General features: G+C 38.3%; 1 protein-coding gene across 40 annotated transcripts in view; it reads left to right on the top strand.

The window, feature by feature from the left end:
• Positions 1–10,068: 10,068 nt before the first annotated feature.
• The window catches only part of tcf7l2 (transcription factor 7 like 2), an 88,462-nt gene continuing 73,647 nt past the window's right edge, over positions 10,069–24,883 (top strand). For 3 of the 40 annotated variants that reach the window (XM_055175408.2, XM_055175402.2, XM_055175395.2), the window contains exons 1-3: positions 10,073–10,827; positions 10,977–11,043; positions 11,199–11,323. In XM_055175408.2, coding sequence (XP_055031383.1) covers positions 10,639–10,827; positions 10,977–11,043; positions 11,199–11,323 — 381 coding nt within the window. In that variant the 5' untranslated portion in view covers positions 10,073–10,638. Of the gene's footprint in view, positions 10,828–10,976; positions 11,044–11,198; positions 11,324–24,883 lie in introns of all 40 variants that reach the window. The other 37 variants (XR_008636850.2, XM_055175406.2, XM_055175394.2 and 34 more) reach the window with 23 other exon arrangements.

Below are 24,883 nucleotides of genomic sequence, written 5' to 3'. Positions count from 1 at the left end.
ATGAAAACGTCTCGGGTTACGTATGTAACTGTTGTTCCCTGAAAAGGGAACGAGACGCTGCATCTCCCTTGCCATACTTCCTGCGTCCCTGTTACGCCATCTTTGGCAATATTTCAGATATTGATATACTTCCTGGCTCCCGCGTCACCCTGTCTTTGTCGTTAAGCCTTACTATTGGTTGAAATAGATACAAATTCAGACGCACTTACACTTGAAGGCGTCCCCAAAGTGTCACCACAGGGACGCAGCGCGAGTTCCCTCAAAAGGGAACAGTAACAATGTATCTTAAAAGTTAACACGATGTAACCTTGCTTTCACTGGAAATGTATCCCCACATTTAGTTCTTGAATTTGAGGGTATTGGACCTGGAAAGTCTTTGAAATGTCCTTGAATTTAAATAGGTCCTTAGGGTATAATATTTTACCCCAAAAGGTACAACATTTCATTGTGTTGTATACCCATAATGGGTTTTTTTTTCAGTGTATATGTACATTTGACGTACTACTGTGCACTCTTACCAATATGTACAGTACCTCTGAAATACTAATATGAAATTTTTAAGTGCAAAGGTTTACTTTAGATACCTACCTAGTGACAGACCTTTTTTTAACCATTCTTGCAGTGTAGTATTTACACATTTACAATTTTGGCATGAAATAGTTCATTTAGTTTTTGTTGTTTATCAATATAAAGTTTGAAAATGTTCTTATTTTTCATTTTCCACATTTTTCACACTTCATCTGCCATTTTAGATATCTCCAGTGCATTCTGAGATTGCTTTGTCTTTTAAAAAAACATCCACGTTAGATGTGAATGTTGGCCAGATTCATTACCCTAAACAATAGCATAACTAGCATAAGCATAATCAAAATAGCAATGCTTTAAAAACGGGCATCTGTCTGTAGATCTCTTTACAATGCTGCCTCTGCTCACTAAGCTTTGGAGCAGTTTTGCCTCCGTTGTTTTTTCCTTTTGTCTCCCCATCTTGAAATGATCATTTCATAGCGTTTGCATGTGTCTGTATCGTTCATCTGTGAATCCCACACTCTTCTCATTGCTGTAGTATTTGGAGCTGTAATGACACAGCGCTCATGGGAACTGTGGGAAAGCTCATGTGGTGAGCATCAACACCATGATTGAGAGCTGTTACATTCGTAACGTGCCTGACACAACTATACATCATTTCATCTGGTTTGGGCAGGCTGTTTGACTTTTATCATTTCACAAGGATAATAGAGTTCTTCAGTTTAATTACACTTTCAAGTATTGAGTGTTGATAAAAATGTCACAATGCTTTATTTTCAGAACTTATCTGATTGAATAGTTCACCCAAAATTATTATTTGAGAAAGTAAGAAAAAAATGATTGGTGAGCAGCACATACTTTCTTGCTGACATGTTTGTTAAGTGTTAAGGTGAGTCGTTGCCAAATCTCCATTTGTGTTTAGAAAAATAAAAAGTAATACGCATCAAGATATAACTTATTATTCAGTTGTTGCCATGAGGTCATTTTGTTAAGACAGTGTTTCATTAGACTTTCCCCCTCTTTTCTCATTGTCTTTGTGCTTCCCATCTCTGTTTGTGAGTCCTGTTTACCCAGCATGGCCAGTCTTTGTTATCCTGGATACTGTGTCTTCATCTCAAGTAGGCAGGACTCCGGTCACCTGAGCAGGATGCTTTAGCCATTGAAGAAGGTACACTATAGCATGCATACTTCACAGGGGTTTGATGTTAAGGAGTGTGGTTGGTCACTGAATTAGTGTTTATTGTTGGGTAACTGTAGCATGTGTTTTGATACAGGAATGTGACATTTGAGTCACACCTAACAAACAAACCCCAAACCAGATTTGTTTCCCGTTAACATTCAGCTACTTTGGTCTGAGATGTTTTGAGCTTAGTTTATTTTAAAAACCCTGAATGCTCCAAAATTAACACTTTCAGTCAAATCTAAGTAAAAATTATTTATGTAAATACCTTCCATTGGGCCAGTGAGTAAAAAAAGCATACAATACATATAAAAACAACCTATAACTTTACACTCAAAAAAAATGAACTTGGTTGGAGTCAGTTTTACTAAATAATTTCTTGTTCACTTTACTTAACAAACACAAGTAACGGCATATGATTAATTTAATTTAGTAATTTCAACAAAAGACTGTGTCTTGTCAGCTTTATTTCAAAATTATTTGTTCAGCCAATATAACATTGTTGCGTAAAAGTAACAGATTAATAAAACCAATACAGACTTGCATCTCATTGGCTGATGATGCTGCAGTGTATTATGGGTAAATTGATGTTCTGGCAGAATTGTATACCCTCTTGCAAAAGTGTAGCACGATTAGATACCTGAGTAATAAGTGACCAAGTATAAGTTAATTAACTTGTTCTGATATATTTTAGAACAAAACAAACCAACAAACGGTTTGAAATGTTACATTGCATTTCAAATATGTTTGTGATATGTTTGATAAACTGTAATGAAATAAAGGTTGTCTTGAGCAGCTGCACTCTGATTGATTGATTCGTTGTTATGGAGTTATTAAATCATTATTTTTAATTTTGTTTTCATCAATTAAATGTTTCATAATAGTGACTAGGATTTCTTTAGTCCATGCAACATTTAAATTGTCAATTTTACACAAACTTTTTTAGTAAATACAACTTACATTTTATTTGTTGACATTACTTAACAAAGACGAAGTTTTTTTAAGTAAATCCAACTTTTTATTTTTTTGAGTGTACCTTAGTGATTTTACAGCAATTTTTACAATTGTATTTATTTTTAAATGCCTAGTGTGACAGCACATATGTGCAATTTTCAGCATTATGCAACCAAAAACAGACAAAGAGGCTAAACTGAATCAGTTTTATGGCAAGTTAGGAATAGTTTTTTGTAAATTTGTAAAGATGTGTCAAAAAGTTGCGAAATGTATTTGAGAGCGTTTGTTAGTACATTCAGCTGGACACATTATCTCAGCGCTGTGACCTGTCTCACCAACACCTTACAAAATGACAAAAACACAAATGAGAGAACCAGTCTTGCTCTCTCTATCTCTCTCTCTCTCTCTCTCTCTCTCTCTCTCTCTCTCTCTCTCTCTCTCTCTCTCTCTCCCCCTCCCGTGCCTTTTCTTTCTCGTCATTTCATCTTATTAAAGCACATGGATTGTCACCGTTATTTACCAAATATAGTCTGACAAAGAAGAAGTGGGAATTTTTACTGATTGAAGATCAAAGTAACAAAGTCTCCTCCTCAAATCCCACCCTTTCTATTAGAGCCCCTTAAGAACAGAGGAAAACATCAATTTCTCACACATCAATGGCGGCTTCATAATCAATTGAAAAAGACACTTGTATGGGGATGCAAATCTTATCTTTGTCTTATTAAAGCTTTTAGAAGATACATGCCAGGATTTAATGTTATTAAATAAAAGAGGTCGGTTTTTTAATCTAAAGATGCAGAGGCGTTAGTAATGGTCTAAATCAAAGCCGGGGAGTCTCTTAATAACCAGTAGAGTTTTCCTATCCTTATTAATATTGATCAAATATACTATGATGTGATCTCTGTGATGCATTGGAGATGCGCAAAAATAGGATATGGGATTCGTTTCCCGGTGTGGGGACAAAATTAGTTTTCTCGTTGACCATTAAAAGCTCGCTCTGCTAATGTTGCTTTAAAGCGAGCGCACACCTCGGTTTTCCTGTCTGCCAGCCAAGCTTAACTCTGGAGTGGTTTCATTCACATGAATATGTGTTTGCCTGTTTGTTAAAGTATTAAAAACAACCGCTTTGCACTTTGACCCTCTTTTGTTCGGATCATGAAGTGCCTTCTGGAAGTGTAATGAGTCAATCTGATGTAAAGGCTGAATGCAGAAACAATAGTTATTAAGATCCCTAATGAGTGAATGATGCTCCCGGCAGGAAATTCTTTTTAATATTAAATCTTCATATACACTTACTAGCACTTGACATCAGATGTAAGGCAATGGCATGAAGGAATAACAAACCACTCAATTGAAAAAGGAAAAGAGTCAGGTCTTTACTAGTGTTCACATTGACACAAGATTGAATGACTAATAAGTACGATATGAAAAGATAAAAGCTAATCTTTCACATGGATAAGATTCTGTATTCACCTGCACATTGATATTAAAATGCGTTTGAAACAACCTCTAGCAATAGTTTTATAAACAAAGAGAAAAAGCTCTCTGTCACCCATGAGATGAGCTTTGATTGGTGTTTGCTTGGAGCTGTTGCAAGTAAAGTGAAGGCAAATGTTAGCTAGATTGATTTTCTTGCATTTATTGTCCTATAATTAGGCGCTGGTATGAAAACCAAACTTGGTGGTATCTCATCTATAGCTTAAGAGAATATCTCATTTGTGAACAAGGCACTTTTCCCATAGGAACAAAAAACAAGTGAAATATATTTAATATCTCAGGCCTTTGTCAAAGACATTAGTGTCTAAACTGAGACTTTTGCTTACATTTTTTTTTCAGGTAGAGTTTTAGAAAAGTAGGTCTTGGCATTTTTATAAACTTTGCTACGTGTGCAGTCCGCAAAAGTCAAAGATGTAAATCCGTAAAAAAAGTATCACAAAACTAATCACATTATCTGATATCCACATTACTTTTATATTGTGCATTTGCCAAATGCCTTCATCCAAAGCTGCCTTATTTATCCAAACTTACAGTGCATTTACAGTGTGTGTTTTTTAGGATCAAAACCTTTTGCACTGTTAATGCAATGTTTTACCTGTTGAGCTACAAAAACATTCATTGTATAGTAGTCTTGATATATTTATCCACAACTATCATAAAATTCTCCTTTTGGTTTATTTGCATTAAAACATAATGGGCACAGCGTTGGGGAAAGTTACTTTTAAAAGTAATGCATTACAATATTAAGTTACTCCCAAAAAAAGTTACTAATTGTGTTACTTAGTTACTTTTCATGGAAAGTAATGCTTACTTTTTCTTGCCTGAGGCTTGATCTCTTTCAGGCATTGCAGGTGTTTTTTATGACTGAAAAGATCTGCATTCAGAAATTGCATATTTCAACACAAAAATGTCGAGCTTTGGGCTGCCATCTCAGTTTCTGACTCAAACTGTTCCCACACAGGCATGTACGCATCTACCAGTCTCACAAAATTATGTATCTATAGTAATTTTTTAATTCCTTTTCGTGATACTGTCACGAATTTCCAGTTTTTTTTGTGATCGTATCACGAATTTCTGTTTATGTGTCATGCACGTAGGCCTATTGGTTACTCAACTGCTATTTCCTATTTTCATACCATTTTCGCTTCGGTTTAGGGTTAGATTTGGTGTTTGCATTAGGATGTCACTTGAAGTATTGGTTTATACAATTTTTTCTAATTTAATTTTTAATAATATTTAATATTTTTAAACCATTGTCACCTGCCGTTAGGGTTAGAGCTGGGTTGGGGGTAGGAATGTCATTTTATGTAAATCTAACCCTAAACCGAAGCGAAAATGGTAAGAAAATAGGACAAAACAGTTGAGTAACCAATACGTGACAATGACACATAAACAGAAATTCGTGATACGATCACGGAAAAACACGGAAATCGATTTTCCGATAAATCGTTTTTTTTTCCCCTGGTCGATTCAAAATCGATTCGCAAAGGCCACGAATCGATTTTTTTCCATATGTATTTCCGCAAACATTGAACATAAGATTAATGTTAATCTAATTACTATTCTTCTCCACTCGACTGTTCTGACTTTTTTCAGCATACATTTTTCATCTTGCATTAAAATTGTATTGTATTTAACATAATTGTATGCATTTGAAAATTAGAGATGGGTTCTGTTTTAATGTACCCACATGTACTCAAGTAAAATACAAGAGTTTAATATACAGGTTTGTGGCTCTTAATTTCTTTTTATTGATTACCCTTGTAAACTTATGTTCACTGTTCTTTTTTATAAATATAGTATTTGTGTTAAATCTATATTTATTGAGTTGAATCGAGTATGAAAATATAATCGAGAATCGGAATCGAAAATAAAACCAAGAATCGGAATCGAATCGATTTGATAGCTTGTGAATAGAAATCGAATCGATCCGGAACATCTGAATCGATACCCAGCCCTAATAGGTACGTCATTTCGTGTGACTGGGTTGGTACGCATAGAGTGCATAATGTGACTACGTTCAGTTTAATTCAGTACATATTTTTTAACAAACTTATATAACAAAATAACTAACTTGCAATACTTTTTTAAAAAGGAAACTCAAATATTAATGTGTACATTTAAAAAGTATGGGTACTTTACTTGTTACTTCAGAAAAGTAATATTACTACGTAATGCACGTTACTTGTAATGCGTTACCCCCAACACTGATGGGGCCGTTTCCAGGACAGGGTTTAGATTAATTCAGGACTAGGCCTTAGTTATATTAGAACATTTAAGGAGTTTTTTTTTTATTTTACAAAAAGCAATAGTGCATCTTGAGACAGAACAATGACACTGATATGTTAAGATACATCAATACAAAGTGTTTTGAAATTAAAGCAGCTCAAACATGCATTTTAGTCTGGGACTAGCATAAGCCCTCTGCAGGAAAATATCCCAATATACTAAATAAATCATTCTGCTATATTGATTGCAATATATTGTAATGCATTTAGTTTACTACCTTTGTTATTGTTTATGCAATGCATATTAACAATGCACAGCGCTTCCGTCCAAGTGCAAATTCATGTTTTTTTTTGTAAATGTGTCCGTCCCCTCTTATTCACAGACATTCATATTCCAGAGTTCATACGCAGACTGCACCATGATCTATGTTAACTGTCACCCCTGCGCTGAAAACTTTTCCTGCTCTATCTGCCTGGGAAACTGCCTGCTGTTTCCTGTATCTTGCCCAGGAAGTTTTTTGGACACGTCCTTGAACCTAAAAAATGAGAGGGCTTCTGCTAAACAAATACTGCACATTACGGGTGGACTCCATAAAACAGAGTTAAAATAACAACACCTACCAATACCTGCATATCAATCCTTGTTTATCTAAGAGCACAAAAAGATTAAGAGGTGAACACAAAGACATTATTTTATTTTTAACTGTGCTCTTTTAAAGTCAGGAAGGTACCTACTAAAAACATTGAATTAATCAATGTGAAACTGACGTTACTGTATACTCCTATTAGGTCTTTGTCTTTGCTGTTATTGACATTTGTATCATTTATATAGCGTCTGAACTGTATACAGGCCTTATAAAATCTGTGGGTGGGAATGGACCGTCTGCATGTTTAGCTAACGTTTGATGCATAGGCTGTGCTCCGGAGATAACTTTGGGGTCATGGGTTCATCCTCTGTGTAATGTAGGTTTGGTGTGATGTCAGTGAGTTTTCTCTCCGTATGTCTTGGCTCCGATATTCGATGTGACCACAGGGTTTAAGAGATGCATCAGTTGAGGTGGATACGTATTTGAAGCGCTCCAAACCTAACTCACCTTGATAAATAACTATCACATCCATGTATGAAAAGTCGACTGTTTGTTTTGGAAAAAAGAGGCAGGATTCCTCCTTTCTCAAACACATTTCCCACTATGAGCTATTTGACAGGCTTCAGCGGCGAGACAGGAATGTTTAAATGCAGCTAATGTCCAAAGAGATAAAAACGTAGACTGGTCGTGACCACATTTTTTTTTTTATGAATCAGTGTTTGCTTTTCCTAAAAACAGGTTCGTAGGGGTGAACTCTGATTTGGTGGTGAGAAGGTTTGAGTTTAACCCATCCAAGTTTGATTCACAGAAGCAATTACATGATGAATCACTAAGTCAAACCCAGTTGAAAAATAACAGAGAGCAATATGAACCTTAACATTGAATTATTTGATTATTTACTACAGATTTGGACTTTAAAAATCTATTAACATTTCCATTCCATCAAAACTCATTTACTAACATACAAATGATCAGCATGAATCAGTACCGACTGTTCTTTGTAATCTTTTCAGAATGGCTCTGAATGGATAATTCAATTAGTATATACATATGTACAATAATAAATTGAACTTTGCATAATGTGGTAAAGAAAATAATTTCCCTATTGTTGGTCTGTGTGTGCAAAACATGAAGATCCATTAGAATCTCGTAATTGTGGTTAACCACAGCGTTATTCACAGGATACAATTCATCTGAACTAATACAGAAAAATAAATACTAAAATGACGTGCAGATCCTCTCTCACAATGGGAAAATTTGCAATTGACTAAATGCGAAAAGGTTAAATGGCAAGTTCCACTTGTATAAACTAGAAAACTTTATATTGTTTTATTCAGCTATAGCCTAAAGAGGATCTGGCATAAATCATGTTGTATTCACTATTACGCTAGCTTTTAAATGCACATATTGTTACTACGAAAACAACTGGGGAGAGCATTAACAATATGCTAATTAGGAACAGAGCATTTCATCCGGCACAGGTACGCACAGGCATTGTGGGTAATTAACTGTTTGCACACAGACTTAACTTAAATCCTTTTAATGCAGATCAGACATAGAAAACTTGTTAGTTTATCAGCTGCTTGGAATATATTATGAAATCAATGCAATGCACAAATCTTTATTGCCATTAACAGAAACACGTTACTCTTTTTTTCTGTTTACTTAAGCATGATAAAATATTGGCACAGAGAGAATGGGTCAATCTGAACTGAGCTTTAACCCGTGGATTGGTCACAGGTTTAGATCCAGCAGGGGACTAAATAGAGCAAGGTTTGGCTTAGCAAGGCTGATAAAACGCATCCAATGTAAGTGAACTCTCAGTAACCTACTGAGACAATCCAGGGAGATGCGAGCTAGGAGCTCAGCTGCTTTGGTCTGGTGTCTGCAGGTTCCAGACTTCTGAAGTCAAAAAGCGACGGGACATCTTTCAGCTGCTAACAACACATTTAAAATACTGTTCAATTATATTGACTCAAAACTGAGGATGGATATCTATCATAGATTTTATATTTAAAAATAACTTAAAAGAATGTGAAAATGTGTTGCATGTATGCATATGCTGGTATATAATATTATTTAATGCAATGTTATTTGTATAAATTCTACATATGTACAAATATTTATATTTAGATGTCCAAAAATATATGGTATTGCAAGTTCCTATATTTGGTGTCTCTATAATAATATGTTATGTATAATTGCATTTTTTGTTCAATTAAATACTGCCTATTCGTTAGAGTGTAATGCTTAGAGAATATATGCATATTTATACATAGCCTAATTATATATGCATTATATGCACGTTGTACAGGCATAATATGAACATTTCAGTCTTCATTACAAGGGCTAAATTACAAGGTGGACAAAAATCGCTTTGTTACCATCAGTGAAATAAGAAAATAAACGAGAACCTATAGGTTACATTATTTATTCAGCCCTTGTTACCTGTGTGACGCGTTCTGATATGCATGTAAGAAAAAGGCTCATTTGAATAAATATATTTTAAACCTAATAACATTTAAGTAAAATGTTAGCAAAAAGAAAAAAACTCGGATACCCTATTTACATTTATGCCACAATCTCTTTATATTTATATTCCTTGATGGTATTCAACCAATCGGAATGCATTTGGAAACAAACAAGCGTCACAAAGTTTGTCCTCGCATTTTTTTTTCCAGTAAAGACAAAGATAAGACCTCAACCCCTCCCCCTGCTTCTTTATTCATAATGAATACAGGTTATCCGGCCTCAATTACCCCTCTGCACGCGCTCTGTCTCAAACCCAATTATTATTTAATTATATTAAATATACATTATATAAACATTATATATATATATATATATATATATATATAAATAATAATTATTATTATTATATATATATAAAATATAATCTTATTAGAACAATAATTTAAATAAAAATATATTCAGGTTGATTGGGGCATGTAATGTATGTAATACACATATATAATAAAATGTTTTAGGTAATGTTCATATAAACACGTCAGAGTTTATTTTAGGTTTAAGTGCAGGTAAGCAAGTGCAGGTTTTTTTTAGCACACGACTGAAACTGGAGAAAAATAAGGAAGCGTAGCCTATGAGGTGTGCTATTTCACCCGCAGACTATCGCGGAGTTTTTCCCATTCATTCCAGTACAAAAGCAAACAGGGGCGACTCGCTTTAACTGTCCTGCTCTTCAGCAAAAGCTCTTTTCCTTTTCCCTCTCTCTCTCTTTCTCTTTCTCTCAAGCCCTTTCCCCCTCCAATACTTTTTCCTGCCCCTCTCTATTTATGAAAACGTCACTTCAAGTCCCTCCCTGTTTGAATCTCATTAGTTTTTTCCTCGCGTGTTTCTCCCTGTCAATAATCCCGAATCCAGACTCTCTCTATTTCCATCCCTCTCTATCTGTCAATCAGCGCCGCCTTTGAACTGAAAACCACTCCGACCAACTTCAACTCCCTCAATCCGAGCGCCTCAGCTCCGTCTCCGGCTTCTGTTTCTGCCAAGATTGCCCTCTTCTTTTTGAGTTTTGAGCACTCATCCAGCCCAACGCCAGTGCAAGTCCCTAAACTTAAACTCCGGATTCGGGGATCGCACCAAGATCAAGGGTTTCAAAACTTTTGGTGTTTTTGGCCCCCCGCAAAATTAGCGCTCGTCGGGAAAAATGCCGCAGCTGAACGGCGGTGGAGGGGACGATCTGGGTGCGAACGATGAAATGATTTCCTTCAAAGACGAAGGCGAGCAGGAGGAAAAAATTTCGGAGAACTCCTCTGCAGAAAGGGATTTAGCAGATGTCAAGTCTTCTCTTGTAAACGAGTCGGAAACGAATCAAAACAGCTCGTCGGACTCCGAGGTAAGTGACAAATAACCGCGGATCGACTTGTGCACGAGTTTACACGCACTTTTGTTTGTTAAACGCGGACAAATGTGCTTTACAAACACGCTGACGATTGACCCACTGTGATTATTCAATGCAATCCCTGTGTTTCGTTGCATTTCAAGGCGGAAAGACGGCCTCCGCCTAGATCTGAAAGTTTCAGGGACAAAACAAGAGAAAGTTTAGAGGATGGTGAGTTTCTTGTTTTCTCTAAATAATCTTGTCTTTTAGACTTTATGCATTGGCCGACGACATTTTCCTTAGCTCCCATTGCTGATAAACATACACGCAAAGTTTTCACGAGTGTTACTTATAAAAGTTTTGCTCTTTTCCCCCCGCCATGTTAGCTGCGAAAAGGCAAGATGGAGGGCTGTTCAAGAGCCCACCGTACCCGGGCTATCCATTTATTATGATTCCCGACCTCACGAGCCCGTACCTCCCGAACGGATCTCTCTCACCGACCGCGCGCACAGTAAGTGTTTTAAACGTTATTCTGAAAGCGCATGCATGACACGGCTCCCATGTTTAGGAATTGTTTTGGTGCTAAGCGAGTCGCCTTGTGAACTTCTGCCACAGTTCAGGCGTACTGTATGGTGGCATGCCGCTCGCGCGCATACACTGTTGCCCTGTTTGAGCACTGTGTGCGCGTGAACAGGGACCCGCGCGAGCTGCCTGCACAGTTGTCCTAATGTGCTTTTAAACATACACACCTATAGCAACTTTCTACTTTATGGTTATTATTATTTATTTCTGTCATTTTAATTGCATTACCTGCAGTTATTGCGTGTTTTATTCACTGTATTTCTAAAATATTACTTGTTTAATTTTCTGTATATGCTTGGATTAGCCTGTGGGTTAGCCTTTTTGCTTAAGACTATATTTTTTATATATATTTTAAATATTTCAACAAATTTTACCTGAAATTTAAAACAATGTATTATTATTATTATTATTATTATTATTATATTGTTATTACTATTATTATTATTATTATTATTATTATTATTATTATCATCATTATTATTTTTATTGTATTATTATTGTAACAGAGAAAGGCGTTCAGTTGTTAATAAATTTGGCCTTTGGTCACAAAAAACATGACACAATACAGGATGATTAATTTATGTAAACTTAACGTGAAATCAGAGTCTCATGTTAAAAAGAGAATGCGGCACACAAAAAACGTTAATACCGAAGAGCATCATGGGAAATGTTTATTATGGTAATTAGTGAAGTTCTGTCAGTAAATTTTTGACTGTCAGTATGAAATCACAGTATTGTTCAAAGCACCCTTGATGTGATTATAGTAAAATATCATGCAGTATTGTTTAAAGTATTTTATTTTAAATGTGTAAATATTTACATTGCATGCACATTAAATGTAATCCATTTTATGTTTTAACTTATTTGTCGTGCTGTGATGAATTATTAGTTAGTAGGGTGCAATACTAGGATATATAGGAAGCAGGTGTAATTTGCATGCATACTATTATAATTTAATACAGCTGTTAAGATCAGCTGTACATATTAGCAATTTGTCCAGCACTTTTCCCAGTACCAGAAGCAATGATGCTGTATTATTTTATACACAGATTGTATATTTATATTTATTTTTAAATGGCATTGCTTTGAGACATGCACAACTAACATAGATAAAGGCAAATTATTCAGTAAGCTTTTTGATTTTCATAATCAGCTCCAGGTTTAATCTGAAACATAAACGTGTGATTTATGTGGTATAACCTGAAATTAGGTCAATATATAAATAAAATAAAGTGCTTTTAAATTTGGGATTTTACAGTACATTTAGTTTTTTTAAGGGCAGTTGTGCTGTTTCTATTATTTGAAAAAAATCTCACAGAAAGATCACTAGATGTTTGTGTTGCCGTTGCTTACTACCGTAAAGATTTTTCTTTGCTGAATCTGTTTTTCACTTACTGATATTGATGTTTTCTATCTTAAGTCTTATAAAGCTTTATCTTTTTTCTCAGAACTGCTCTAGGCTATTATATAAAACTGTAAAAGCCAAGCACAGACTGAGTACATTCACATATAAACAGCAAAAATGCATTTATTACAAGGAGCATGATGTAAATATTGTTTTATTGGATGGCAGAGAAGCAGTCGCGAGGAAGGCTTTTGTGTTTCTAGGGACGCTGTTACCAAAGCTCATAGTCTAATAGTTCTTCTACCTGCTGAGATGAAGACCTGACTAAAGCGCTGGCTTATTCATTTGGCTACTGAGAATATATTTAGCGATCTCCCATGGACGTAGGATCATTGTTTGATCCTCTTCTAGTTCCCAATGTGTAAGTCAGTCCAGGTCTGTTCCTGCCCTCCAACCTAAATATTATATTGATAGAAATAGTGAATTGTTTTATAGCCGTATGGTGTAATGTTTGATCTTTCACTGTAACCGGGCCTACAGATCTCAGTCTTTGACATCGCGCCATAGCCCCTCACCCCTTCGTTTCTTTGCATTGAGGTCTGCTACCTACGAGCAGCCTGGGCGTCCGACCTACGCTGCTTTGAAGTTGAAAGCCGGTGTATTCATAAACGCATTACTTAAGTAGAGAATAAATAATTCACCTGACCATCGATCAGCTGTCGCTGCGTTTAACTAATGCATGGGCTTGTTGAGGTTAGCTGCCGACGGTGTGGTATGAAATGCATTTTGTTGCAAAGGTTTATTATCTTATCTCCATCCTTTTTTTTCATATTTTTTAGTCAACAAGCAGATGATATATTATATGTTTTCAAATATCAGATGAATTTATTTCATTTTGACCATGATAAATTTGCTTCTGGAGATGTAATGGCAGCTGTCGGAGAACAATTTTTTAAATGCTAATAATATTATTTTATTTTCATAGGCTTCTAATCTTCCCTATGGCTCACTCATGCAATAGTGATGAAATGTTTCCCACAGCTTTTATGCGTGTGTGAGAAAGTAAAAGTGGGAATGTCTTTAATTTGTCTGACCTCTGAAAGCTTCAATAATGGGCAGTTTGTTTTTCCAGCTTCCTCACTCTGAAAATCCTCACGATGATTTGGAAGCGTTTAGCAATTTGACATGAAGTTACATCTTAAATGCCTTTGCCTTTTTTCTTCTCTCTTTTTTTTAAACAAACCGCAGACAATAGCCACTCTCCCCCTTTTATTGAGAGCAGGGTTTGCGTGGCAGACATACAGCTGCGTACACGCTCCGTGTGTATGTTGTGGTTAGTAAGGTGCTGGGTTAACCTTGGTGGCTGTAGGCTAAAATCACACCTCAACAGGTCTGCGGAGAGGTGGACCGCGAGGTAGAGCAGAGATCTGGGCGGCTGTGTTCTGGCAGGGGGCTTTATGCCCGTAAATCCGCTGGGTTTATTTACTGCCTCTTTCTGACTTATGAATGTTAAGATATTTGACGCCACCCCTGGCCCCATAATTCCTTAGCCTTGCAGACTTTTGGCAGGGGGTTCGGGTTTCAACGTATAATTATGCGTAGTTTAAAAAAGGAACAAAATGTAAAAAGAAATCTCACAACACCCAGCATGCTCTCCACTGGATTTTTAAAATGTGTGGCGGTTTCGTGAAATATTGAGTACGGATGTTTATGCATATCATAATGTTACGTTTAAAAACATCATTTATTAAACATAATTGATTTATGTTAAAGGTGCACCTCTCCCTTGTGTAGTCTTGGGTGTACATATTTTAATAAAACCATGGTTGAATCTTTTTAGCACTAAGACGTCGATAACAAAGGTTTATCGTATGGATTATGCGTGTGCCGCTTCCCCATTGAATAGCCTGTCGTGTGAGGTGCAAAAGATAGTTTAATACGGATTTACGGGGAAAGATTCATACCTTATCAAATTGGCTTTACATGTTAATGGCCCCTAATTGCTATCCACGGGGGGCTCACAAAGCTACGCGCTCGGCTAGTGTGTCGCTCACCACAAAATACACTCCCAGTTTATTTAAAAGGTTGCCATCCTTTTGTTTTGCAAATCACTTTTGTTTATAAAGAATAGTGGAGGGAAGACTTTTTTTGTTCCCCTATCTGCCTTTTCTTCTCCTTCCTTCCATCCCATACCGATACAAGACTCTGTTTTGCAGGGGCTTGATAAACACCCATAAAAAAGTGCAATCTGTTTTGGATTTGTGAGAGTTAAGTTGGGGAGCAAAGTTTGGCACCATTAAACTGAAAGCAGGGCCTGTGAGACATTAGTGGCGCGCAGCACATTTTCTGGGCTTAATTAGTCCAAACTGTAATTGTTCATGGTCTGCCAATAGAAGTAATGCTCAGGAAGAGCGGAGTTGCACTAAATCGGCCCATGGTTTTTAAAACAATAAATCACTCGCATATTTGTGTCGTGATTCAGATAGAGTCCCGACCTCTCCCATCTCGACATGTGGTAAATTGTAAAGTCAATGAATCGCAGATGTGGGGGTGGGAGGGGGGGTTAGTGAAAGAAACCGTACAGTAAGGTTTTGTTAGTGCTTGGTAAATGAATGGAAAAGATTTGCCCTGTAAATATTTACAGAGATGTTGTTTTTTGTACTCGATTGTCTGGCGTTGATGATTTTGGCAGGCTGCTCGATGTGAGCACGCATGAGACTAACCTGGCATTTGGGTTTTTTCTGTCTCTTGCTTAAGACGTGTCCCACTGGTGTTTAAAGCTTGCGTTAACACAATTTGTGCTTCAGTTGCACGTGTATTGTTATAAATGCAAAATAATTTGCCGCAGTCATTATTTATAATTCTGGTTTTATCTTAATATATTTTCAATACGTTTGTAGCCAGTGCTGTCATCTAGCTGATAAATAGAGAAGATGGATAAATAGTGTAAATTGTAAATTGTCTGTCTCTGGGTGCTGCATTGGCTTAGCAGCTGTGTGTTGTTGACCCCACCCCTCACCTCTCTCTCCTCTTCATCATTTATTTCCATGCACAAAGATCAACACAAAGATCGCACTGTACATCTGGAATGCAACTTTTGTCATCTGTTAAATATAGTCCTGGCTTTGGCCTGCATGCTGAGGGTTTCCTGAAACATGGAAATGAAATTACTCTTTCTCTATGTGCACATGCATCGTATACAGGCCAGTGCAGCTGTAGAAGAGTTATGTGCAAATTCATATATGACGCTGATGAAGTGTGTGAAGGTTTTTCGGTGTCGTAGACTATTAAGTGTACTCGGTAAAATTGATTGATTTAAACAAGTGCCTGGAGAAATCCATAAGTACTTGTTCTGACATTCACATTCATTTTTAAATAATTTCCCCATTCTAATAGACACACTGAGTGAGAAATCGGCTAGATATTAATAAAAATAAAATATATATACAAAAATATATGTATACATTTATATGTATGTTTATATGTATAATTTATTTATTTATCTTTTTACATGTACATACATATTTACATTTATGTGCATATGCATATATACCGTAAGCAATTATTCATGTTACCATTCTTTAACAAAATAAACAGCAATGACATATTTTTGGCATATCAGCGTCTCTAAAGGAATTTTATTTTTGTAGGAGTTGCCTTGTACAGCAGGCTGTATCGGAGCAGGGGATTAGGAAAAGCGGGAAAAGCGGGCATGATTTGTCCGCCGCGTAGCAGTGGGGGAGACGCACAAAGACGGTCTGAATAGAGCGCATAATTGCTCCTAATATGGGGGCAATGAGACCGGCGACAGTTCCTGGTTAGATGTCCAAACAATAGAGCCCCCAGGCCTCACATTTATCTACTAAGGACAAGAAAGAGTAAAAGAAAAAACACAGCGGGGCTTTCAAAAAGACAAAGAGGAGGTGACAAGTTTATAGCCGTTCGTGATTGACAGGCCATGTGTGTGGCTTTTCTATTTCGTTTTTACTCTTAATACGTCGCAAAACGCTGGTAAGTTATCATCGCTCCTTGATTCGCGCCTCGTCATCAAAATGTCGGCTGGAAATTCTCCAGCGCAGAGGCTTGGGTGACGCTGGTGGAATTTGGTTGCACTGGGCTTTTGTTTGGATTGGAACGTGCACGGGTTGGGCCAAAGTGCACACACACATACGCTCTCTAGATCTGCCATCAACTTTTGTATGCTTAATGATAGGAGTGCTTGAGTTTCCATTGCAAGAGCGTGTGTGTGTGTGGATGTCTCACAGGCTCGCGGTCTTGATTATTTTTAGTGTACATCATTACCAGACTTTAAAACATAGCGCCAGTGTGTCAGGTGGACCCATTTGCTTGAATATTCTGCTCCGATTAGAAAACCTGACAAATCTTCATTGTGTCTTATTTTAGCAACTTATTCACACAGATGCAACATTAAAACAAATCAGAATCTATTTTTAGCACAAAAGTCAGTTTATTAGGCACTTGTCATAATGTTATAACTGCTTCTAAAAATATATCAAGTCAAGTAACTGTTTTGGTTATTTGTTATTCCGTTCTGTGAAATGTTTAACTTTGATAACAACGTGAGCTAATTCGGTGTCGGCCTTCTACCTCCGATTGCATATTCAGATTGTATGATATTCCCTTGTAGAAGCCTAGAAGGTGAAATCCTGTTTACTTCCATAATCTGCATTAATTCCTGTAGATACGTCGGGAGTGTTTTGTATGTGTAAAGCACATAATTGAGAAAGTAATGGGTGATAAAACTCAGCCCATGTATTTTTAATCTTCTAATTAAACTTTTAATTGCTAAGGGATAAAGCTCTGAGCACGGCCTGTAGTGTGTATGTGTGTGCTCACTAATGAGTTTACTGCATGCTTTGTTTCTATCCAAGGTGCTGTGTTTAAAACCGGACAAAGGTGAAGATTTTACTTCCACCAGGGCAGAGGGAAATAAATCCACTAATCACGGGTTTACTTTATATTAGGATTAGAGGTACAACTGGGTGATACTACTAGTTAGCATGTTTTAATAGATAGGTGGTTTATGAACTTTACACCCTTGTCTGTCATGTATTGTTGTAGGTCATTTTGGTATAAACCTTTTTTGTCTCTTAGATAACCCCCCTATGCCCTAAATAATGGCTGTGACATGGCATTTTTGCGTCTTGTGTTTACTGGGTTGTGTTTGTAATTTCATTGGCCATATTTAACTGAATGGCTGTCAAACAATATAGATAACATTTTAGCTGAGTAGCATTGTGCTTGTCACATGGTTGTATGCCAGTTTGTCTCGTTGAGGCATTTGAGGAGAAATAAGGACGTGCATCAAATTACATCCACAGGAAACAAATCACCAATGAGATCTTGATATTCGAGTGATTTGTGCTGGACAGCAATTAAATGGAGTTCAGTTGTTCATTGATGCTCAAGTCTCATGTTTCTTAGACCTTTTTTGGTTTCCACCATAGTTACCCTTACTTATGTCTTATCCAGAGTTTCAGAAGAGATCTCAATAGGGTCCGTAATCAGATATTAAAGGAAAACACCACAGTTTTTCAATATTTTACTATGTTCTTACCTCAACGCACCTCATCTTTTTTCAATGCGTGCACTTTTAATCTTTGTACAGCGCATTGTGAATGTGTTAGCATTTAGCCTAGCCTTATTCATTCGTATGGCTCCAAACAGGAATGAATTTAGAAAACATCAAACACTTCCATATTTTCCTTATTTAAAGATTGTTACATGAGTAATTACACGAGTATGGTGGCACAAAATAAAACTTTTGTTTGGAGCCATAGGAATGAATGGGGCTAGGCTAAATGCTAACACATGCAAAAAACGCTGTACAAAGATGAAAAGTACACGCATTGAAAAAAGATACGTATGTATTAACTCATCTAAGTTGAGGTAAGAAATTGAAAAATGGTGGTGTTTTCCTTTGAAGTCAGAGATTTGAATATGATCTAAATTAAAACAAACAAATGTAAAACTTTCTTAGCTCTGTACTTGAATTGTATGTTAACAATAATACTTCTAAGGAATTTATGAGAAACATTTGAGACAAAGTTAATATTTTAACTGAGAACTTTTAGGTCTCATTAGCTCTAAAAGAGCAACCCATGAATACATGAGACATTCAACTGTTTTTGTCATAGACTATGTTGGTGTATTTGTTTGGATGTTTCCAGGGTTAAGGATTAGTCTGAATCAACTGTCGCCAGCTACATCTCATTAAAGGACAGTGTGAACACTCAGTACGGTCGATTCGGAAACGAAGAGAATTGACTTCCCTCGCTGAGCGAATTGTCAATTGCTTCGTGAGAGAGGGGTGTAATTGAATGGAGGTGTATCTTTGGCCAAAAGCCTCCGGGGCTATGTGGGTATGATCAGCGTTAGCCAGAGGTGGCAGATGTGGTGTCCGATTGCAACGAATACTCTTTCACAGTGTTAAGATCTAAACACTGAAATAGAAGATGTGTAATTCAGCAGCCGTCCGACTTAAATAGAGATGATGACTGCTCGCCAGTCCTAGTGAATTGTGTTCTCTCGCTGCTGGCTATCTGGTGAACCGAAAGATTTAGCGATGAGTAGGAGTGATTTATAAGGAAACTGAGTTTAATCCTGACCTGGAGCTGTTTTCGTTGGCCAGCAATCAGTTTAAGGATTGCTGGTATGGAATAGTCAAGTGACTGTGGCGACGTGATGTTCATCTGGGTGCCCTTTAGAACGGGTAGTTTTTTGTTATCGGCAGCTTTACGGCCCCTGTATCTTTATGGGCCCGTCGTGCCTTGCATTTTTGAAATATCAATAAAGATAAATGGCTTGCTTTGGCAGGTGGCATCGAATGACAGATTTCTGGTCACCAAGGAAAAATGATTGAGCGTTTGCACAATGAGCACATTGAGCATTTCCTTGGCCTAGCAAAGGTCTTGGGTTCGACTCCCAATTGGTAACACAAATAACAATATAATATGTTTCCATTAAAGTCTTTTGGAATAAAAGCACCTGCCATCTGTGTAAATGCAATATATATGTAATATGAAAATCATCTCTTGGTTCATTAATTGCATTAATCGTCCCGGTAATGACGTTCCAAACTGTGTGGCATCTCACGATTCAGATTGGTTTATAACAAAGACAGCAGATGTTCAGCGGTAAGCATGTGGAGGAATTCAGATCTGTTTAAATAGTGGGCCGCCTTAGCCCAAGGTCCACAGGGAAGGATGTCCCACAGTGTTTACATAGCCCAATTGTCCTACGAGCCCTGGAGTCTCTAATGCACTACTGTTCAAACACTCGTGAGAGCAGAGATGACCCCTGTAGGAACCTTCAACACAAGTGCTGTGTCGGTCTCTTTGTGTGCGAGTGCTTAAAAATCGCAGAGTCAGTCTTCATAGTTGCAGGCCCCATTTACTTGGGATGTTGCTTGCTAAAGGCTACCGGCATGGGTAAAAAGTTAAGCAGCTGAGCCCAATTCATCTCCGTAAGCAGGTTGATGGAGAGATAAACAGACTAAGGAAAAAGACAGAGCTCTGGGGAGAGATAGAAGATCTTCTTGTTCCATCAAACCCAGCCTGCGGGGAGTCAGACATTGACATACGGCGGAGTCATTGAGCTAATTGTTGTTTGAATTACCTGTTATGATCCAATGACAAATCTCCTCCTCTCCTGCCATTGGAGCAGAAAATGTAGCCTGGATTGGCATGATGTTAGCAAGTGTGTAAACCGTGCTTCAACAAGATGGATAAATGCAATTATTGGCCAGAGCAGGAGAGGGAAAATCCATTTAAAGCTCGAAACGCTAACCAGGGGCCGTGGTTAATTCATTTGGCCAATTTGTGTGTGATGTACGAGTGTTGTGGCACATTAGTCAAGGAGATTGCACGTGGATGTGTGTGTGTGTATGTGTGTGTTTGGTTCGGAGACTGGGATTGTGGGTGTGTTGCTCGAACCCCTCCTCTTTCCCATAACCCCCCTTCTCTTCCTCCTGTCATTTCAGTGGATAATACAAATGGGGCATGAGCTCTCAAATGACAAAAAGATGCACTGGGAGCAGAAGGGCAGGATTGCTGTTCAAATGAGCCGGGAAGAAGGCTACGCTCCGTAGACTCGCTCGAAGAACGTGGCCTAACACACCTCCTTCAGTCCGGATAAGCGCACCAACTAAATACATCATTGTTGCAGACGTCACCTGTGTGGGTTTCTCAGGTTCAGGGTCAGATTGTAAGCCAGTCGAGCTGAAGTAGGGCCCGTGCTGACCCAGTTTGTCTTTGACATTCTTCATGAACTCGCCTCGGTTTACAATTAAATTACAATTACTGCACGGAGGCTGTTATTTACTCAAGGCACGCAAGGCTTGGCCGCTGTAACGGGCGGCTCGCCTGAGACCAGCATCACCTCCGCGTGCCCATTACCACCCATCTAATTATGATTCTGAAGGGCATAACAGTATTGACCAACCCTTTAAAAAGCACTGTTGACTTTCACTTGAGGATTGTAAAGAGAAAGTCACTCTGTTTGGAGAATGCTCTTTCTTTTTCTGTTGGGTAAACACTGGAATCTGTTGTTCCTCTCTTGAGGCATGTCAATCAAAAGTTTAGCATTACTTGACTGAAATGTTTCTCATGATTTTAAAAACATTTTGATCTGAAGGCATATGCTTAAATGCATAGAAATGTGATTGTGCCAACATATTCATTTCTTGCAGTAAAAAATATATATATATTAATGCTTTTGCCAGATATGCTTACACAGGGCATTACAAGGTATACATTTACTGTAGTGCTGCTAATGCTAATCAATTGAGCAACTTTGGACTTTTTTTAAATAGAATTATGATTTAATTAATTAATTATTAATAATACTAATAATTATTAATATTCAGAAAAGAAAAGCAGACAAAAACGTTGCTATTATTCTAACATTAAACAGAATATTGATTGGTGATCTCTCTATTGATTTAGTAGATGGGATGAATATACCCTGTTTCAGACACAGATAATATAAAGTTTAATTGGTGAGAAACCACTAGAAAGTTATGCAAGATTTGTGGTATGCAAACACTGTGGTCACAGAACGCTATGGGGAAAAGGGCATCGGTTTACAGCGCCCGCCACATTGAACGAAATCCTCCACATCAAAAGCACTGAGAGCTGTGCAGGGTTGAAAGCAGAAAGGTATGCGGTGCCTTTTTACCCAAGAGCCTGTGCTTTCTGTGGTTAAGGACCATGTGTGTGAGGTGAGGCGGGTTTAAGATCTGGTCACCTGACTGTGTGCCTCTCGGGCTGTGAGGTCAGGAAATCGGAGCCGTGGAGGAAGCAGCTGGCCTTGTGTCGTTCTCACAGCTGCTGTGTGGCCCTTAGCCTAACGCACTTGTACTCTCAACACACTCGCCTTTGGGACCAGGGTCCGGGAGTGTGACCGCACACTTGAGCGGGACACTCATGTTTCTTTCTGTGGTCAGATCTTACTGATACTGCATAAGCCTGTGCAAATTTTACATTGACTCTCATTTTGTTACAGAACGAAGAACGAAAAAGAAGTGCTTTGGCACATGTGACAACCCTATGGTTATTTTCAAAGCCACTTAATTTCCTGTTTAATGTATATGCTGGTCATTTCTAGATATTGTGAGAAATCTTACTCCGAATGTCTTAGGAATCCTTGTTGGTTGGAACATTTTGTAAATTATATCTTGGAGTCCTGTTTGCAGAACAGCTTTCTTTTATGAGGCCCCAGGGTCTTTTGCGTTCCATGTGAGTATCTCACACGTCTTCACGCAAGAACAACTGGAGGCAGTGCTCTATTGACCAATAGTCAGGAAAGGATAAAGGAAAAAACAGCTTGGAAGTTTTTTGTGTGCTCTTTGGATCGCTGCAATGGACATGCCTCCAGACACAACTGCTCCAGTTTGTTGGGAAGCTGCCAGTCTTATCAGGGCCAAGTAGGGGACAAGTATTTTAAACAGCTAGTCTATATAGACTAATTTGAGCTGGGCTTAAAATAATTGGATTTGGTTGCCGTGTTGTTGTCTTAAGCTGTGACCCCATGCCCTATGCCTTATGGTACCCAAGAAACGATAATTAAAACCCAAAGTCTGGGAGCACAAAGACGTAATTCTGCTTTCGCCTTGTCGTGTTTTATGAAATGGAAAACGTACGTGCTGTGTTATGGTGTGGCGTGTCCCCCATTGGTTAAATGCAGATTTACTGTTCCAACGTTAGGTTAAGGAGCTGCTCCCATCTGCGGCATAAAATCTAGCTACCCAGCATGCAACATGACACCCTGGGGCCCAGCCAGAACACGCACCAATCAGAGATACATTAACACCAAGTAACACGACAGGTGACCAATCAGGCCCTGCTGCAAGCCAAAGAACACAGACTCCAAATATTTTTATTGACATATGGGGAGTGCCATAAGGCTGTTTAGATTCGTAAGTTTTGTGTCTTTTAAAAAGCAGTTTATGGGAATTGTTTGGGTATTGGCATCAAGATACATCTCTTTCCTAAGCAATGTTATAATTTGTATGTTCAGGGTCTGATTGGGAGATTGCATAGTTTAAGGCTCGAGGTGCTGCGGTCTGGGACTCTGGAAGAGGTGACCGCTAATTGTTGACAGAAGCCACGGGTAGAGCAAAAGAAAAGGGAAAGAGAAACAAAATGAAATGGAGAGAGAGGATGAATGAGCTCTGGCAGTAAGGTTGCGAACCGGAGCTTCTTGTTTGGTTTTTTAGGAAAGAGTGGATTCTTGGGATGTTCCCCCAAAGACAAACGACGGTGCAGAGTAAAGCCCATAAACCAAACCCTCTCGCTGTTTTAAGAAAAGAACACACTCACTTTTCAATTGCGCTTGTTATGTGGTTTACCAAACCAAGTTGGTTGGAAATGGGTTGTCCGGCAGACTCCTTGTTTTTGCATTCTGTGCCGGATAATAAGGGTCTGCGTTTGCTTGCACTTATTAGAATATTATTCATTTAAAACAGACCCGGCTTTGCAGTCTTCGTCTTCACGCCTTCTTGATCCCCGTCACAGATGCTCGACGGGTGGGCGCATCTGCCTTCGCCAGCTTCTCGTGCAAATCCTGCTCGCCCGTGTTGTCGTGTTTTGCTATAATTTAGCAAATAACATCAGTAATGATTCAATTGGGCATAAAGTCATTGGGAGACGGCCTGTTTGCCATCTGTCTGATGGGATTACTGTTTCTGTGTAATTAAAAGTGTGACCCCGCGGTGGAACGGGGAGGAGGGTGGTGGAAGACACACGGCTGAGTGTTACTCCCGCTTAAGAGGAGGGGTGGCCGCATAGATACTTTGTGCAACAGAGCACTGCAAAAGTGCCAAGCTCTTTACATGGATGTGCACATGTGTGTCAAACCCCCTCCCACCCAGCTTGGCTCTTTAACTTCAATTTAGTCGGGCAAAGCAGACACCCAAAGTCTGAGTGATCCCTGTGTGCAGGCAGTGTGTCGGAGGGAGGTGAGGATGCGGGCTCCTGCGTTTACTCTGATTTCACCTGGGGTTTTGTATGGACCCTTGAGTTTCCCTTGGATGCTTTCCAGATACTACAAGCCTGGCTTTTTTCAAGGCGCTCTCAGTACTACATTGAAAGGCCCTGGTCCGGCCTGGAATTGGATTTCAGACTTGATCTTGTTGTGCATAGTAAACAGAACATTAAAGGCAAGAACATGTTACCTAATGAGTGAATGCATGTCTGGGTGTGTTTGAGTGATGCATCCCTGTTGCTGCCGTAATAAGTTGGTGTCTCAAAAACAACAACTAACCCCCACCCCGTTTCCCGTTCTATATCTACGTATATCTCCATGTCTCTGCCTCTATAATCTATACTTATACACAAACAGGATGTGAGCCCAAAAAAGACATTAGGAAAGTAACCAACAAGACTGGATGGCGCTTCTTTGGTGAAGAAAAATACTCACACGAACAAAAATAACTGGTTTAATTAGCATGGCTGGCTATGGCGCTGGCTCAGTGTGGTTGACCGGGCATGACCGAGGTGGCACTGACCATGGGCATAGATCCAAACTTACAGACAAATTACAGGGTGCCCAAGCAAAAAATAGAGCCTACAGTGCCTCCCTCTCATATTTTGTCATATCTATAGTAGAGCTACATATTTTAGC

This window comes from Misgurnus anguillicaudatus, chromosome 4 (genome assembly GCF_027580225.2).
Source record: "Misgurnus anguillicaudatus chromosome 4, ASM2758022v2, whole genome shotgun sequence".
NCBI classification, from domain to species: domain Eukaryota; kingdom Metazoa; phylum Chordata; class Actinopteri; order Cypriniformes; family Cobitidae; genus Misgurnus; species Misgurnus anguillicaudatus.
The sequence above is the reverse complement of the archived record's forward strand: the minus strand, read 5'-3'. Positions and strand labels throughout refer to the sequence as shown.